The 17,957-nt window shown below is 46.1% G+C and overlaps 1 protein-coding gene across 2 annotated transcripts in view; it reads right to left on the bottom strand.

Annotated features, from left to right (window-relative positions):
* Positions 1–17,957, bottom strand: part of LOC144143621 (FK506-binding protein 15-like) — a 204,991-nt gene that overhangs the window by 108,762 nt on the left and 78,272 nt on the right. For both annotated transcript variants that reach the window (XM_077675464.1, XM_077675465.1), the window contains exons 16-19: positions 17,698–17,792; positions 13,894–13,996; positions 11,144–11,273; positions 1,672–1,808 (exon numbers count right to left, since the gene is read on the bottom strand). In XM_077675464.1, the coding sequence (XP_077531590.1) occupies positions 1,672–1,808; positions 11,144–11,273; positions 13,894–13,996; positions 17,698–17,792 (465 nt within the window). The remainder of the gene's footprint in view (positions 1–1,671; positions 1,809–11,143; positions 11,274–13,893; positions 13,997–17,697; positions 17,793–17,957) is intronic.

The following is a 17,957-nucleotide window of genomic DNA, read 5'->3' as shown; positions in this document are numbered from 1 at the left end:
CACCAACAACACCTTGGTCATGCAGTCCCTCAAGGAGATCATCATCTGTCTCACGGAGGAGTTCTTTGTCAGAGATAACACCTCGGACAGTGTTTAGCGTGCGGTGTGGCGTAACTGTGACAGTCAAGTTGGCAATTTTTTCTTGCTTCAGGAGGTTCTCACTTTGGTTTTTTCGCATAACTTCAACAAGAAGGTCTCCAGAGGGCATCTTTTTGGCATTGTAGTCTTTTCCAACAATGTTTTCAATACACTTGGCAATCAAGAAGACTGACAGGTCGGTGATAGGTTTTTCGTCGGTCGAGTGTACAACAAGGTATTTGCTGAAAGCTGCCTGAGGTGGTTGGGTGCGGAGTGCTTCGGTGCGACCCCTTTTAGGAGGTCGATCAGGGTGTTTTGCGGGAGCTGAGAAGATAGCCATAGAAAATGGAATCAATTCGGTGGCAAGGCCAGTCGCCCACCACCGAGCCCAACAAGGGAACGTGGCTTTGAAGTGCACGTTAACTGTACCTCGCCACTATAACCCTATGCTCGGGGTCTAGGGTGAAGCCTTCGCACAGGGTTAACCCTCGCCGCCTGGAGAAAAAACAGAGAAATAAGGAAGAGAGAAGATGACAGGACAGGGTTAGGAAAGACGATAGGAAAGCAAAAGAATGAAGAAGAGGACAGGAAAAGGCGACTGGCTGATTCCCCCCAGGTCGGGTCAGACTGGGGGCACCGTCTACGGGAAGCGGGGGCCGAAGTGGTGTGTTGCCTTTGCCAGGGGGCCATGAAGGTCCAAAACAACCCTGGCTTTGGCTCAACCACCAGGATGCCCTTTTCCCCGGACACGGCAAAGCCACGCACAGCCGGGACGTGGGTGGGTCCAACCCACATGTGCTCGGGTCCGTGGTGTTGCAAGACACCAAATGCCTACGACAGTAGGCACCCCTGCGGAGCTCGGGACCGTGGTGGCGCTATTCACCAAAACACCTTGAGTACACAAGGTGCCCCGCATCACCAAAACACCTTGAGTACACAAGGTGCCCCCTGCGGGGGTGCAACAAAGCCACCGCCGGTGTTGCCGACGTGTAGAGCGAGCTGTCGGAATTTCTGGATGCCGTTGTCAGATAAATGGCCAGCAAGTTTGTATGTGTGGATGATGGGGTCGCGACCATGGGAGAGTTTGTAGGACTACATGGCCAAATCGTAACGAGCACCAGCGAAAGCGGGTGCAACGAGGAAAGCAGCGGTGATCCTCTGCTCATAACCTCCGAGGTGATTGGTGCACTCGCACTAGTCCGGTGCTTCTTTGAGAATATGAAAGGTTGCGACCTCAGCTGCTCTGACCCTTTGGAAAGTGTGGAGAAGTGTGTACTGTTTCAAGCAGTGAGGTTGTTCAAGCAGATGATACAGGGCTATTTTGTGTGAAAGTTAGGCAGTTTTATCAATAAAGTGTTTTTGTAAATGGTATGTGCTTTTATGACGTCCAATTCCTTATCCTTAACATGCTTATATTGAATTATCCCGTGTATCATACTGATAGGTGTTTTTTTGAGAGTTCGATATAACCGGGTTTGACTGTATTGCTGAAGTAGTCAAGTTTCAAATATTTGCACACCCATACGTGAAATTTGTCGTCAGCAGGGTGCATAGAGAGAGGGAAATAATACTAGAAATTTTCTTGTTTCAAACCTTTTCAAGGCTCTTCAGCTGTGGCGCCAAGTTGGCGATCTTGCTCTCACAAGCTGCCACTTTGCTCTCGAGGTCCTGCTTTTGGCTCTCGGCCTCTTTTAGGCTGTCCTCCAAGGTTCGTAGCACAGTCTCTTTTCCTGCAAGCACGACAACCGGGAAAAATGAATAAGAGCAGGAAATAGACCAGGCTGTGCACCCCATGAAAAAAAAAAAAGAAAAAAAAAAAGCTTTTAAGTTAGAGAGAAAACTGAAGAATGGATAGGAACATTCTGGTACCAAAATACTGGTACCAGTGCACTCTGGTACCAGTGCACTCACTCGTTCCACTGAGCCCCATAGAGCCGTGCCTTGTCCTGCAGGCCCTAACATCTTACAAAGACATTTCTATTAGTTCATGTTTATTATTTAAGCTTTTGTACTTTTATTTTACATGATAAACCACTATGCCTTCTAAGCAATACAGTCGAACCCCGCAATAACGAAACCACCAGGGAAATCCAGAAAATTCACTTTTGCGGGAATTTCGTTGCTGCGAGAATAAAACATAAATGACCAGAAAATCGACCACAAACTAAAAATTTTTCTTAAAGTCAGTTATATTACTTTGTGAGCCTTACCTTGCAGCTAACGTCACAGTTCAGCTCTCACTGTACAAGTGGTTCATTGCTAGTCGTCGTGCGTGCCTAGGAACGACGAGATCATGTCAAACGCATCCAAAACATTTCGTGGGTTCACCATGTCTGCACGTTTTTCGCCCTGGCCCTCGGCACCGAGTATGTCCGATCATGCAAGCGAAGCCCAGCTTCTTCTGTTTACAAACTTTGCCAGACAGAGTGGCACCTCGTTGCGCCAATACTGTTTAGAAAACTAAGTGAGCACCGCTTTGTTGATGTCCAGAAAGGTTACAGCCATCACTGTTTTGTTTTGTGCACGTGCGCCATTGAGAAGTGGTGGGCATAGAGTTGTGGTGGGATCCTTGCTTTTCAAAATGGTTGAGTGAGCTGCAGGCGTTTCCAAACTCGTCGGCGCTATCCTTTCTTTATACTCCCTTCCTCCACTTGGGCCACTGACTTGGGCGATGATGGCTGTCTTATCTCATAACGATAAAAACCTCCACTTTTGGGCTGGCGAAGGCATCTTAACGAGAGCAAACATGACGATCGCCGCACACAAACAACAAACGCACGTGTGCTATCCAGCGGTAGCGGGCTAGCATAGCCCAAGACAAAGCCGTGACTTGAGTCATCAAGTGTCGCCCCCTGGTGGTGCCGCTGCGAGGCTGTCTCCACGGCCGCCGGTGCGCGGTCTTTTGTAAACAAATATGGCGCCGGCCATGCAAGCGTGCTGTAGCAGAAGTTTACACACTTTGAGTACAAAAAAAAAAAAATGCATTTGAGCACTTTTTGGACACAGTTAGCCTCCACTGGGTAGGTAAAATCCCGACCAAACTTGCAGCGAATTTCGTTAACGTGGGATCAGTTTCTAAAAACGTTTCGTTGCCGCGAGATATAAAATACATGGACGTTTTCCGGGGATGCGAAAATATTTAATTGCCGCGGAAATTTCATACCCGTGGGATTTTGTTATCGCGGGGTTTGACTGTACTGCAGGAACAAAAAAAAAAAAGTGACTTTGGGGAAAATCCCTGTTAAACAACAACAAAAAAAATCTCGCTATATTACCATATTTACTCGCGTAATGAGCCCACTTTTTCACTTTTTTTTCCAGAAAATTAGGCATGAATTTGGGGGGAGGGTTCATTATGCGGGAAAAAACTGCAACAGATTCTAAAAAAATTGAAATTTCATAGAATAAAGTTCCTAGGAGAAGCGCTGTCAGAACCTTACCATTTTCGTAAAAGAACACGTAGCTAATTATGTAATAAAATTTCTTTCTAATTCCCAACATGCTAGTGGCCCGCCTACTCGCTATGGAGCTGTCCTCCTCACTGAAGTCACTTGCAGCTTCAAATTTGTTGTCGGCCCCGTCTTCTGTGTCATCAAGGCACTCCAAAATTTCTTTTCCGACACGGGGAAACTTTCCTTCTTTGGGCCCATGAAAGACATGGTGATCCCTGTTCACCGCCCAACCGCCCAGCCATGCAATTTACCTACATGTGCATCAATGCATGCTACACCACCTTCAGTTTAAAACCAGCTGAGTGGCTCATGTACTGGCCCATCATATGCCACGCACCAGGAGCACAAGAAAAGGTTGGAACACAACTGAACAGCAAAACCACGGAGCAAGAGCAGAGGAGTGCAGAGTACGTTTAGTGCTTTGTTCGCACGCCGCCGCAACCGGTAGGGACAGCAAAGGGCAGGGAAGTAGTGCGGAGTGCGTTTTGTGCTTTGTTCACATGCCACAACGTTTTTATGGCACAAGCAGGTTTGTTTTGCATTCAGCAGGCGACGATCTGCAAGCACGCAATTTTTAAATATTGAGCCACGAAATCAATGCTCACATTTCTGGCTACTGCTGAGATTTTTTTGTTGGAATGCATTTTTAGAATGTCTGCGCGTGCTGTATCAAATTACAGTGATCGTCTACGGCATCAGCAACCATGCCAAGATAAAAATATATTCCCACTGCATTTTTTATTAGGGGTGTGCGAATATTCGAAACTTTTGAATATTACTCGAATATTCCATATGTTTTATTCATATTCGCTTCGAAAACTAAGTATTCGAAACATTTCGAATATTTGAAAGGGTTCGAATAATTGGCTATTATCGAATATTTGGATTGATTAGTTGAAGGAGCACTCTTAAAAAAAAGGTCGGGGCATTCACTAATGGAATACTAACAAGTTACTTGTCCCAGTATACACTAGGTACTTAGTAACTGGAGGTAGTAAATGTAGCACTTGTCAGAATTAATAACCGAAGCAGGCAGTAAGCACCACTACCCCCACTAGTGAAGTCCCAGCGATAGCACTCTTCTGAGCTACACGAGTTTACTAACTGGCCATGCACAACCTAGATATAAGCACGACCTTAATCTAGTGCATACTACATCCTACACTCAGTTAATTTACTAACCATGCAGTTGTTATTAGTCGCACAGCCTACGTACAAAACCGCGGGGTAGTAAGGTTCGTAAGGAGTTAGTAAATACGGCCGTTACTACCTTTTTACGACCTTTTTTAATAAGAGTGCTGGAACGCAGCTTTCAACTTTGGAAGAATGACCAAAACATCGTTTTTCTGAAAGCCACACATTTGGCTTCGATGTTTGCTATCCTCTGCATTTGCAAAGCTTTCCCGCCGGAAACTCCGCAAAGTGGCTTCAAAAATACTTTTGGCAGCAGCAGTGACAAAATGTCAGCGCAAAAGGAAAAAAATTTGGCAATCCTCGTAGCGCTGTATCTCCGCAACGGTGCCACCGGGCGCGGCCATTTTGGTACCATTGGATCGGCCTAGCACATGGAGTTTCATACTCTGTTTTATACTCATGTTCTTTCCAGTCCCGGCCGTCTCTTTTATCTTCGTTCATTCCCGAACGCGCGCACGGCAGAAAAATTGGCCTTCCGGCCCTCCTGATATGGGGGTCGCTGCGGCAATGCAAGATGGCGGCCGCCTCAACTGCGTAGTTCCCTTTTCTGAGATCATTTTCCCTGCTTCTCTTGGCCAAGTTTCCATTCAGTCATTTTATCTGCTGTGGTATTCAACACGGACATTATCGCGATGGGAATGCCTGAGATCACAAGCAAGATTACGGGAAGTTGCGTGGCTCCAAAGGCGAAGGTCATCGAACGCTTCGGGGTGCACGTGACTTTATCCCGGATGGTGAAACGCAGTGTGCGCGCTTGTGATAGCGGTTTGCGAACTTTTAGCCTGATTTGCGATGCTAACACGCTTAGTTATGGCTAAGGTTGACAGTAGGCTCCCTAGCCTTGGGAAAGAAAGGGCCGACGTCTCAAAAGCTGCGGGCCGCACGGCGTAGCCACTGCGCTTTGGAGCATCGCCTGAATGCGCAACCGGATGCGATTGAACGCCAGTAGCTGTAATTAATGCCTGTGACGTTAGATTTAATCTTAAGAGCGACCTGAGTGGCAATGCTAGGGACAATCAAAGTATGACATGTTGTGGTATACGAGCGCCGCGATGCGGGCGAGCCATATAGCTTTCTTGCCCAACGTATCCCATGCACTTCGAGTAATCATGCAAACAGGCACGAGTTAGGAATAAAAACGTGTTGACGGCGTTAGAAATCTACGTTACTTTCGTAGCATTTAACAAATTGTATTTTTAGGGAAATTATAAATACAAACGCATACATTTATAGTGCATAATGGTTGTGCTTCGAGGAATATTGGGTGTCCTGAATTTCAAGAGTACTAAAACATTGTGCATGCATTTAAGTTAGAGTTATGCAGAATAGTATGCCAAGCGTCAAAGTAGCTCATTTGCATCCTTGTGGTATGTAAACTTTTGGCAATGAACACCTGCACGTACGGGTACAACGTTGCTGCTCCAGGCAACGTTATAAAACATTAAAGTCGAAACTCAATTTTCAAATTTAAGTAAAAAAAAGAGTGCTTCACTTGGTGCCACAGTGACAACACTACAAATTAAAGTTCTCCAATGCAATACAGGCAACCAGCTAACCTACTTTGCATTGAAAGCTATCTTTCCCCTCTTTGGTCCGCAGACTAGGCTATGTACTCTTCACAAAGAAGCTGAAAATAATGTTTTTCAAAAAAGAAAAAGGCGGCAAAAGGCACTCCAACTTCAAGGCAAGGCATTCCAGAAGCCCATATTCAAAAGGACACGAATGGGTACAATCCCAGCCAACGTTACTAGAATAAACTCAGTTTGAAAGCTCCGCCGGAGAGGCGGGCCGCGTGGCGGGCGCGAGAACTAGTGGCACTGTAGTCGAGTCTTGCGCTACTCTCGGCGCGTCGTCTGCTACTGCGGCGGGCCGCCGCAGCAGCTGTCTGCGGCGGGCCGCCGCCCCGACGTACCGCGGCGGCTTTCTAGTACTGCTATTGCTAAACTTAAGCATATATCATCTTCCCGGTCGACAAGCTTAAACATCTTCATCCTTCCAGTCGGCATTACCGCATCCCATTTGTGCACTGTTTGAGTAGATATGCATATGATCGTCTGTATGCGCATTGACTTGCATGTGTGGCTCATTGGCTGGCTAAGAATCGATGGTGGGCCTATATTTGAGCTGTGTAGATTGTGTTTAACTTCCATATACGGGAGTTTCTTAGCAAGTGAGCATTTCCAGCGTAGCTTCGATAAGTACTGAGCTGTCTTATCTCCACGAAAAATGACCCAACACGTTTGTAAAAGCCGCGCCTTAATGCCTGTGCAGCAACATGACAGTTTTTGTGAATCTCGTCAGTGCGAGGTTCCGTTAACCAGCTTCCGATGTAGAGTTCTTATTCTCAACTTTTATATGCGCCGGGCTCGTCGCACCTCCTCCGGCCTCAGCGCTGTTTGTGGTGCATAGAAGACATTAGATCACCGAAGATGAAAGTTCGCTACAGTTCTGACGCTCAGTTCATCTCTCGCAGATGCACTCGACTTTTGCGAAATCACGTTAAAGCTTTAATCCACAATTTAAAGGTGCGGATTCTACGCCTAAGTTCATAAGGATCTTTGACCGCCTTTTTGATGTTTTTAACTCAAGAAATCCCTCCACCTGATCGTACAAGGCACCTCTGCGAAAGGCGAATGAGGATTCAATGAGGACTTTTTTAAAGGCTGAATTGTACATAACAGGAATTCAGAATGCACAAGGAAAATCAGCAATTGAGGGCCTCAAGAAACCGTATTTTTAGGACTCCCCATACGTATGAAAAGTGTCATGGCAACTTTTGACAGGCTTGTGGAAACAGGGAAGCTGCAGAATTTGTTCACGCACAAGATGTCTCATAACCACCTGAAAGCTTTTTTTGGTTGCGTAAAAGGAAAGGGGTGTCAAAAAATAACAACCCTACTACCTTCCAAAGGAGCTGCATAAGGCAGTTGTTTAAGCAATTTCATATTAGCCGTACGCGATTAAATATGATCCAATATGCATTCAGCCGTTCGCAGGCGTAATGCGTATTCGCTTGAAACATTCCAAAAGTCAGGTAATCGGTGGAAGCAACAAATGGGTATATGATTTTTATTCACCCGGGGTTAATTCAAAAGGCCGCAGAAGGTGAGACCAGCCCGGCGCACATAAAAAAATGAGCAGAGGAACTATACACCGTAACCTGGTTAACGGGACCTCCCACTGATGAGGTTCACAAAAACTGTTGTACCGCCATGCGGGTCGGTACGACCACCCTCACGTGTTTTGCCAGAAGCCAGGCAAAACACGTGTTGTTTTTCCTGGTGAGCGTCGGCGTCAACAGCGGGCGCCTCCTTCACTCCAGAAGGTTTTCATTAAGCTCGTCGGTGCGAGTGCACGTGCTTTGCAGCGACCAACATTACTAGTAACGTTGGCAGCGAGTGTGTACGCTTTGCTCGTCGGTCATTTTTGGAACTGTTTTCGGCCATGCGAAGGAGCTTGCACGAAGACACGTATGTCATGTACAAAGCGTAGTGAGGAGCAAGAGATTCATCCACGGTTCGGCATGCCGACTTGCTTTGCGCCGGGGTGCAAGAGCGGCTACTGCAATGGCTACTCCACTTCACGCCACTTCTTCGGGCCACCAAATGACCCTACGGAATTCAAAAGGTGGGAGCAAGCTTTACATCGCAAAGATAAAAGGCTAACTGCGAAATGCAAAGTCTGTGACATTCATTTTGAAGATGACGGCATTGTAAAGCACTACCATCATGTTGTTGCCGGACAAGAAATTTTGATAGCACGCGGAAAGTGGGAGCTCGCGCCCTGTGCCATTCCGCGTTTGTTCCCAGCACTTCCACCCCATATATCGAAGCCGAAACTTTCGGGATCAAGGCGCAAATCAGCCCAAAAAAGCACGGTGTCCCGCAAAAGTCCAGTGCTTAGTTCTTCGGCGGAGGAGCCGCCGCAAGACGAAAGGCAAGCGGTTATTAGCAACGCTGCCGTGACTCAGAGTTGTCAACTGTCAAATAAGTTGTCAACTGTCACGCTGCCTTCAAAGCAGTGGATTTTCGAGTTTTTACGGCGAGGCAACGAACAAAAGGTGTGTGAAATAAATTATAAAATATAAAATATAATATAAAGTAAAATAAATATAAAGTCACTATCTTACAAACGTGTTGGGTCATTTTTGGTCGAGATAAGACAGCTCAGTAGTTATCGGAACTACGCTGAAAATGCTCACTTGCTAAGAAACTCCCGTATATGGAAATTACATGCAATCTGCACAGCTCAAATATAGGCCCACCGTCGAATCAGCCAACCAAAGAGCAACGCACGCAAGTCAATGCATACAGACGACCGTATGCATACCTACGTAAACAGTGCGCAAATGTGATGCGGGGTGTCAGCTGGAAGGATGACGAATTTTGAAGTTTGTCGACTGCAAGGATGATAAATGTTTAAGTTTGGCCATAGCACTACTAGAAAGCCGCCGCGAGCAACTCCGCGGCGGCCCACCGCGGCACGCCGCCGCCGCCGCAGTAGCAGACGACGCCCCGAGAGTAGCGCAAGACTTGACTGCAGCGCCGCTAGTTCTCGCGACCGCCGTTTGGCCCACCCTCCTCCGCTGGCGAAGATGCGGAGCTCCGAAACTGAGTTTATTCTAGTAACGTTGATCCCAGCGACGTCTGATGAATGAAATCTATGTGGCAACTTCGGAAGCCGTTTTCTCAAAACATTTTTTTTTGCCACCTGCATCGCTTGTTCCAGTGATTTTTTTTTGTGGCCGCTAGGTCTATTTTGATTTCATTCTTTGCGTTACATTCCTTGATGAACAGTTCAGGTCTTGACACTCTTAGATTTTCAGGTTTACTTTTTGGGAATTCTTTTTCAAATAGTGGTTCATGGTCTCAATGCCTGTTGTACATTCACATCTAAAAAACTGAAAACTAAAAAAAAAATTTGTTGTAATAAAACAATAAAGGACTGTCACGCCCTCGTCCATTCATTTGGAAATGCAAAGAACAAACAAGTTTTCTACCATGTTTTATAGGTCGCTCAAGCTCGGTACAAGGTGTACAGAAAGAAACTTTTATAGATGAAAAAGTTTTTTAAATATTACATTCACATTTTAAATGTGTTATCACGAAAGCATTTCCAGTTGCTGTGCGAATTTTCATTGAAATCCACAAAGAACTATCGAAACCCACGTTATTCGATATTCGATTTGATACTCGAAGCTAGATATTCGTATTCGATTCGTATTCGAAAAATTTGATATTCGCACGCCCCTATTTTTTATGCAAAGTGACTAGAAAGTAAATTCCCAACAAGAAAAGTGGGGGGGAGGGTTCATTATGCAAGTGAGTTCATTATGCGAGTAAATACGGTACTAATAGTATAAAGGACCGTATTCGTCCACCCTCCTTGACATACCCCAATACTGCTTAGCATTAGGAGCAGAGTTTGAGGTCTCCTCAAGAATCTGCTAGCCAGTGGCATGAGTGAGCTTCATAAGAAAACACTCCAGTAGACTAATATTTTTGATTCGGCCATAACGCCCCTCTGGAGGGTCTGCAAGGAACAGAATAAAGTGGCGGTGGATGAACTTCGTCATGTACAGTCATGGAAAAATGAAATGCGAATATGAAAATATGAACCAAAACACCCAAAATCTAAGAATACATTTCGCAGAGCTCCTTGAGGTGCGGTTGTGGTATTATTTAGAAAGTCACTTTTCCAAGACCTTTGTTACTGTTAAAGAGCCATGCAACAATTTTACTTCCATGGAAAGATATTGCGCTATTTGTGCGTTCCAGTTTATAGTTACATGTTTGCATTTCATTTGTCCATGATTATACATATGCGCAAGTGTTAACAGGTTTTTTGCTAGAGCCAGCCACATGTCTTACTCTGCAATAAAAACTCACAACCGTGGAAGGGTAAAAAATGCTGGGAAAGCAGGATAAAACTTTAGAGTATGGTGATGGACAACAGCAATTAACATTAAGTCAAGCATCCTCTACAGAGGAGGTGGGAGAGAGAGTTGCGTGTTTTCAGACGTGTTCAGCATGTATGTTATCTAAGCTCAGTCACTTGTGACTGAACCTGCAAAGTTTATAGCACCTTGAAATGCTACCCGGAATGCCAAAAAGACAGAGTGTCTTGTAGAGGATGGTTTCAGGCTCACCATCCATTCTTGTAAGTAGTTCGAACTTCCTCGTCTATTCATTTTTTAAAGTGTTGACTCTGTGAGGAGTCTCCTCGCATGACCTCCGCAAAAAATAAATTTCGCCACTCCAGCAGCTTAAATTGCCGATGCAGCAAACATATCCCCTAGGGGTCCCAGCGGTTGGCAGGCACCAGCTTTGCCCAGCAAGGAAGTGCTCAATCGGTAGAGAGAGATGGCCAGGCTGTCCTGGTCTTTGATGATGCCCCGGAGAGAGCAGCAGCCCACTCACCCTCAAACCTTGTGCGCAGCTCCCCAAGCTCCCTGCTCGCCTGGGACTCCACCTGCTGCCTCTCGGCGAGCTCAGCCTTGAGGGAGGACAGCTCGGACAGGGCCTGCTCCAGGCGCTCGGCCACTTGCATCTGGGGTGGGACAGAGAAGGTAGAGTCACCGCACAGCTTCATGCTGGGACAAGGAGGGGGGACCTTCCGAGTCATTCCACCAGCCCTCCCAGAGTGGCGTAAAACTACAGGGCAACAGCTATGCCTGTGAACCAGTGGAAAGCCGAAAGGCCGCATTCTTAAGCTCTATTGGGCATAAATATGAAGCACTGTGCACATACCAATAACAGGCAGAGCTGTTCAACGAGCACTCCACCCAGACTGGTTGGAAACAAAATTTAGACAGATCACATACAGGATATGTGAACTAAACAGGGGTGAGAGAGAGGCTTATGTGGCTCCAGCCCCCTCTGAAATACAGTGCACGTCGATCACGAGTCTTAAATGGGAAAGCAAAGAAGGTTTAGAACTAACCCAAATCTTGACCCCTTAGCAAGTATGCACACCAAACAGCTTCCGAAACTAGGTATTTTCACAGTACCCACAACACAAGTGGCACAATACACAAACAAAAGTGCTTTGATCAAAGAGCTAAATATTCTGATAAGATAAAGGAACCAAGAACACAATATTAGTAATTACGAAAGTATATCTGAAATTGGACAATGCTGGGCTCAGCCCCAAACTAGCGAATTACCCAGCTAAAGCATCGTTAACAAAACCTCGTGAATTTTGAAGGAAGCTTTACTCATTTGCTCGAGGACTGCTGCGTAATTTACGGGGGGCACTTTTTAGCTATCTGGTTGCATAGCCTGGCATCAACTATGGTTGCTCTTGCAGCCAGTTTGAGTCTCAGAATGCCTTCGTTAACCCTTTCACTGCCGAGTTTTTTTTTTGTCTGGTCCTAACTCCTTGCCGGGTATTTTTTTCATGTTTGTTCTGTGCAACTTCATGTTTGTTTTGTGCAAACATGCGCTCCACCTGTTGCCTAAAATTTATCCAACACGATCTGCGCACTTACGTGATTTTTCACCAGATGGCACGACATGCCCACAATGATTTTTCTCACACGAGTTGACTCGGGAGTGGCAGGGAGTTAGGTCAAGAGGCAGCACGAGCATACTCGGGTGTGGCAAGAAGGGGTGGACACGTGTGGTTGCAAAGTTATCTCGGGAGGGGCGGTGAAAGGGTTAAAAAGAAAACACTGTAAAGTGAAATTGTGGATAAATTGTAGTGGTGATCATGGAGGTTTAATAGGTTATGAGGTGCGGCGTAGTGGAGGGCTCCGGATGAATGACTACCCGGATTTTTGATCGATTGTAGGGTTTAACGTGCCGACGCAACGCAAGCGATGAGGTGCGCCGTAGTGGAGGGCTCCGGATTAATTTTGACCACCTGGTGATCTTTAACGTGCGCCGAAATCTCGCACGCACGGGCGTTTTTTAACGTGCGTGAAATTTCGAACATGGGCATTTCGCTTTTTGCCTCCATCAGAAAAGAGGCCGCCATGGTTGGGAATCAAGCCCACATCCTTGGGCTACACAGCACAATGCCTTAGCCACTGAGCCACCGCGGCGGGGTGAATTGTAGTGGTGCTGGAAGAATATAGGATCAGGCAGTGAGCATGCAGCATTCTTCCCACTCACAGTTATTGTTTAAATTTGGTGAAAACAAACTAAGCAGACAATTCAATCTCAAATACTGTTAAAGCCGTCGTCTAACGTAACTAAAAAGCTATTTGACCTTCACCAAAAGACAGTTCACTTTGGCTACATTTTATGAAGTCTTAACAGATATTTTTACCAGCTTTTCCAGCTACAATGTTCCTCTGAGGTGGTGAAGAAAAGCTACTGTATGGTTCTGGCTTTTTTTACTTTAATGACGTTCTGCTATATTGTGAAAGCAGAAATCATGCAAAGCCACAAGCACAACGATAAAAGCAACAGAAAAAGCGCAGATGTACCCAGAAGGACAACTAGGATTTAGATGGTGCAGAGAGGTGCTGGTGTAAAAGCCAACAAACAAAACAGTGCCACATTTTTTTTTTTTTTCTATATTTACCGGATACAGAGTCACTCTTTCAGCAATACGCCTACAGCATATGAGAATGATACTTCTGCACCTTTTAGCACTGTTTGCGCATACAGTACATAAATAATAAAATGCCACTGAGGCACAGAGAAGGGCAGGCTTTTGACCAGAAAAATCCCGTTAACTAAACTTAACAATTTCAGCTAGATATTCAAAATCAGTGTGCAAAAAACTGTGAAAGCTTTTTTTTTTCCTGTTACCATTAGGATGAAGAGCTCATTGTATTGAAGCTTGTCGTATCATATTGACAGCTCATCGTATAGTCAGAAGAAAAACATAGTTACAAAGCATGCACTGACCATTATGCAAGTTTTCAGCAATCAGCCAGAGCTAATTGTGGACTCCAGCATTCGAAGAGCACAAGCATTCCAGCCTTCAACAAAAAACAAGTTTATGCCATAAAATTGAAGGAATGAAATATCTTGAATAAAGAGTTTTGCGTGCCCAAACATACACTCGAGTGACATGTAATGTTAGCAAAGAAAACAGCTATGGCGCTTTAATGCTTACGGAAAAAGCTATAATGACAAACATTTCAGTTGAGAGAACACTGCCAAGATAACGAAATGGAGGGAGTTCCTATGAATACGTTACTCTTTGAAGGCCTTGCCTTTTCTGCTTCCAAGGCCAGGAGACGTGTCTGGGAGTGGACTGCAGAGCTGTGCAAGGAGTCACTCCTCTGTTCAAATATTGTGTTACTCTCCTCCATGAGCCTGCAACAAGAACCCAAGAATTTACACTGGCCACCAGGGATTCCATGAAAACACGAAACAGTAAAATGTTCAGCAATGAAATCAGCAATATCGGTATCAAAAGTACCTACAAAGCTTAACCCTTTAACTTTACACCAGAGCTATACTGGTCATGGGAGGTAGTATCAATACCACCAATGACAAGTTACACTGGTTCAATACCCACAAAAAATCAAACTACAGTTGAACCTCGATATAACGAACCTCGATTTAACAAAAATCGTGATACAACGAATTTTTTCAAGTTTTCTATCAAAATTTTGCTAAATCCATGTATTTTTATCTCGATTTTACGAAGTAATTTCGTGCGGCGCTTTCGATCTAACGAAGTCATGGCGAGAAAGGAAGAACGAAATTCCAATCGAGGCACGTTTTATTTTGCCTCTCAGAGCCTACACTGAAAACATTCAGTACTCACAATAACTCTTAAAAGGCTAAAATGAAAGAAAAGCGGTGAATTATGCGGTTGACAACAATTAAAAGCGATGAAAGAAGCTGCTCAAAAACCGCTAGCGGTCATGGACGGTTTAATAGTGCGGCCCCCATTTTGACGTCTCCATCGTTGCCTACGCCAGCGCCCTCCATGATGCTTAGGCTGCCGAAGGCCGAAGCCTACTTCAAGTTTTTTTCTACGCGTCCTTGCTCACGGTGCTGCTGCTCTAGGTTGTGCTCGCTAATAACCACATTAATATTTTGTTCGTCCATCATTAGACGAGTCTCATAAGCAGCATGAGCACTCCAAGGGAAAGAAAAGTCTTCCGAACAAGAGCCTGAGGAAGTGTCAGTGAAACCGAAAGCCACTGAAGTGATGGATGCCATCGACGTTCTGCGGAGGCACGCAGGCGCACGCGAATGTTTAAGAGCAAGCCTTGTTAGTGCTGTCAGCATACGAGCGTCACGTAAAGCCAGGGTGTCTAGCAAATTGCCCAATTCAATTTCCCTGACTTTTCCAGGTTTTCCATGACCATTTTAGTTGAAATTCCCTGACCAATACAACACGCGCCATTTTGTGGAAACGGTCCGTGAAGCATATAAAAAGCGTAGAGAAAACACATTCTATCATACGAAAAAACACATTTGTTGCAAGTGCCCTAATTCTCAAAATCCACTTTGATTAATTTCAGTTTGTTGTTTGAGGTTTGCTTGCCTTCAGTTACGGCTTCAGATAGTTTATTTCATCTTGCGGGATAGAAGCTTCAAGTTGCGCTTCAGCAAGCACCTTTTGCTTCTTTTCTCGATTGTCCTGGTTTGACATGCAACGTGAACCGCATGGTGCGTTGCGCGTGCGATTTTTTGACGCCCGCGTCGACGATTCGCGCGCGCGGCAGCTTCTGCCTCGCTCAGAAAATGACGCGCGTTGCGCGCGGCAGTGGGAGGAGCCTGACGACTTGCGCCAATGGGGAGCCGCGCGCCTCATGGCGGCAGTTTTGAAGCTCTCGAGGCAGCCGGCTGGCTCCGCCAGAGATGTTAAGGCTTACCACGCCGGCAGGTATTGCATGAACCCTTTCAGTAGCGGCGCGGATGATGTTTTATTGTACCGTTTTCTCCCACATTATAAGCTCTTTTACCTCACAAGCAACTTCGTGCGTGCCTTGTGCGGCATTATAGAGAGCGCTTAGAAGCGGTCGCTCGAACTCCCGTCACCACTTCGCGGTCGAAGCCGCCGCCATGTTGCCGCCGCCGGCAGCACCCCGCGCAGCGTGCGGGCAGTTCCGCGCAGAGTTCCTCTATATAGCTATATATATAAGCTATATACATAGCTATATATAAAGGAACTCTAGTTCCGCGGCAGCGTCAGCGCGCCTGTGACGTGCGCGGCGCGTTTTCGCGAGCAGAAAACACCCCATGCGGTTCACTGGGTTCGCGCTAAACCATGTTCCTTTTTGATTATGTAATTCTGGCTCCTGATGTCATAAGGAAGTTCTTTCAAGATTAGCTCCCAAAAAGCACTGCCTTTTAAAATTCGCTAAAAAAAAGCCCGTTTTGCGTGCGATTTGGGCACCACCTAGACGCCCCTCTGCCGCAAATGCACCCAGCAACCTAAGCCAGCTGCGTGAACCGCACGGCGAGTTTCTGCACGCGATTCGTGCGCGGTATTTTCACGGCCGCGTCGACGATTTCGTGCCTGCGGTGGCTCCTTTCCTGCACAAGCAAGTGCGTTTGTGCCTTGAGTAGCATTTTAAAGAGCGGTTAGAAGCGGCCGTTGGAGCTACCGCACGACTCCGCGGCCGGTGCTGCCGCCATGTTGCCAACGCCTACCGCTCGGCACGGGCACGCACCGTGCGGGTGGTTTGTGCGGCGGCATCAGCGCGCCTCGGGCGTACGTGCCGCGTTTTCCCTTGCAGAAAAACCAAAAAGCGTTTCATGCGGTTCACGCTTTCGTCGCGCGCGAACGTGTTGTGTTCGGTAACTTCTTGGGGGCCTCCAACACTGGTTTCCCCTATTCTAAAACTGTGTGGGCTGGCCCCAAAGTGGTTTTCCCTGACTGGTACTACTTGATTCAAAAATTCCCTGACAATTTCCTGACTTTTCCCGGTGGCTCAAAATTCCCTGACTTTTCCCGGTTTTCCCGGTTTTCCCGGTCGCTAGACACCCTGAAAGCCCACCCTGGTCAAGAAACGCCAAGCACTGCTTACAGACTTCTTTACTACGGCTTGAACATCGAGTGCTGGTGGCAATAAATTGCTCTCTGAACGTGGTCAAAACGTGTTCATTAGACAGCTGCGATGCAGAGAAATCGGTTTCTTTAGGGCTCAGCGGGCATAAAAGTAATTGCTTAATCAAATTTGGCCAGCAGATATTTAATGTAAGCTTTCCGCTTCAGCAGGAGCACGTAGGCGCTGCTCCACAAAGTGAAGCGGTCCGTGTGTACTCCGCTCAACTCTCAATCATGGCTTTATCTCGAGTGTCGTGGTTGCATCACGCGCCCATACTGCAGAGCCTTTGTGCATGAAAAAAGTCTTTCGAAAGCTTTATAGCGCCCTTCCGCTGTTGCCCTGCCGCACCCCTCAACGCCGCGCCTAAGCCTACCACTGAACGGACGAAAAGAGGCGTAACTTTGAACCAGCACCTCGCCGGGGTGAAGTTCACGGGGCATGGACGCGGGTTCAACTGACTAACAGCGCCGTTTACTAGTGATCGAAATGAAAAAAAGAAAAAGTGGAAACCTAGTCTGCTATCATATTTAATGAGGCGTTGCGGAAAAAGCACCGGTTTTACGACGACACGAGCTACTGTCTGCTATCCGAATTCCATTGCCTAAGTGTTGAAGCTCTTAATTCACACAATTTTCACGGCCAGTTTTAGTACAAATTTCGGTTTAAGTGGAGAGGCAACTACATAGCAGTTGCTTCTGAGCGATGGGCAAGGTTTTGAAACCTCAATAACTGGTTAAATTACCTGTAAAATCGAAACCTCGATTTTACGAAATTCTCGATTTAACGAAATTTTCGCCCGCAAGTACGACTTCATTATATCGAGGTTTAACTGTAGTTAGTTTGCAGTCCGCACCAGCATGCCTGTAAAAAAAAAGGCAAATTTTTAAAAGGATACCCCAAACAGACAGTTTACCAGCTCTTCATTGCCACAGCTTCTTTTCCAAGACCTGTTTTGCATGCCCAACATCCCCAAACACTTTTCCACAAATTGTTCCTACAACTAACCTTTGATTCCGCTGCAACAGGTCACAGATCTTCTCATTCAGGGCCTGAATCTTGCTGTTCTTATCCCCGTTTTCCTCCTTGAGCTTGATATTCTCCTGATTAGAAGGAAACAATATCGGGTGATTCACAATGTGGCAGATTTTTCTTGCCCCAATCTTGCTTCTAACTTTTAACTAAAGTTTCAAGAGCCCTTATACAGGGCATAATGCATGTACATGCGCAACACTTACTCCCTTGGCTTATAATCCATAATGAAGGAA

This window comes from Haemaphysalis longicornis, unplaced genomic scaffold, assembly GCF_048455015.1.
Source record: "Haemaphysalis longicornis isolate Haplotype H1 unplaced genomic scaffold, Haemaphysalis longicornis Haplotype H1 scaffold_1, whole genome shotgun sequence".
In the NCBI taxonomy this organism is placed as follows: domain Eukaryota; kingdom Metazoa; phylum Arthropoda; class Arachnida; order Ixodida; family Ixodidae; genus Haemaphysalis; species Haemaphysalis longicornis.
The sequence above is the reverse complement of the archived record's forward strand: the minus strand, read 5'-3'. Positions and strand labels throughout refer to the sequence as shown.